This window comes from Sinocyclocheilus grahami, unplaced genomic scaffold (assembly GCF_001515645.1).
Source record: "Sinocyclocheilus grahami isolate Dianchi unplaced genomic scaffold, SAMN03320097.WGS_v1.1 scaffold302.1, whole genome shotgun sequence".
NCBI classification, from domain to species: Eukaryota; Metazoa; Chordata; class Actinopteri; order Cypriniformes; family Cyprinidae; genus Sinocyclocheilus; species Sinocyclocheilus grahami.
The window spans coordinates 1,277,192-1,278,036 of record NW_015505481.1 but is presented as its reverse complement, the minus strand read 5'-3'; the positions used below and the strand labels follow the sequence as shown (position 1 = coordinate 1,278,036).

The 845-nt window shown below is 48.4% G+C and overlaps 1 protein-coding gene across 2 annotated transcripts in view; it reads left to right on the top strand.

Annotated features, from left to right (window-relative positions):
• LOC107601268 (casein kinase I) overlaps positions 1-403 on the top strand; it is a 46,142-nt gene extending 45,739 nt beyond the window's left edge. For both annotated transcript variants that reach the window (XM_016293392.1, XM_016293390.1), the window contains one exon: positions 261-403. Coding sequence is in view for 1 of the 2 variants with exons in the window: in XM_016293390.1 (XP_016148876.1) it covers positions 261-311 (51 nt within the window). In the remaining variant the exon portion in view is untranslated. The remainder of the gene's footprint in view (positions 1-260) is intronic.
• The last annotated feature ends 442 nt before the right edge of the window (positions 404-845 follow it).

Sequence of the window (845 nt, the reverse complement as noted above, 5' to 3'; positions counted from 1 at the left end):
TTTTTTTTTATGACGGGCGAAAGTTTCAGAGGCAATGTATAAATGTGATTGACACAATGTGAGGTCTTGTTTTTTAACCTGTGAAAATTTCCGATGAGAATTTCAGACTCCGTGTGCAAGGACCGTTAGTCTGTGTCTATCAATGCAGTGTGAATTGGCTTTTAAAAACACTCAGGAAGGGAGATACTCTCAGCAGCAGTTTGCAGTTATATCATGTGGCATTCAGAAACTGACGTGTTTGTCTCTCTTCCCCACACCAGGCTCTTTCTCGCGTCACCCCAAGTGGCCTGCAGTCTGCCGTACCTCGATGAGACCCTCCACACGCCTCAAGAGCAGACCAACCACAGCCCTGATCTGCACTAGGACTTCTCCAGCAGCCTCTAGCCATGTGAAATCAACCTCAGCAAATCAAATTGAAACAAGAGACTTCATTTCCTCCTTCCTCTCAATGCAATTAAACACACTTGAGAGTCACGCAAACTCGAGAGATGGACAGATTTGGGTTTTCTTTTCTTCTTTTCACACACACGTTTCCTTACCTACACTACTCCAACAGACACCTGGGCACAACAGTTGTGCTTGTTAACATCACTTTTTGCCAGACAATCGCTGGCGAGATGGGAGGGACGGGATGGGACAGGGGGCGTGATTCTCAGCCATCGCTGCCTTCGGCCCTCTGACACACACCATGAGGAGAGGGCCGTCCTCCTGCCGTCCAAGGGCCTCTTCGCAAAGCAAGAGCGTCTTGGCTGAAGCCATGTACAGCGGCTCTGATAGCGCGACGCACCCTCTCCTATTGCAAAAAATTACTTTTACACAGCTTGGAATGCAGCTGTACTGATAGC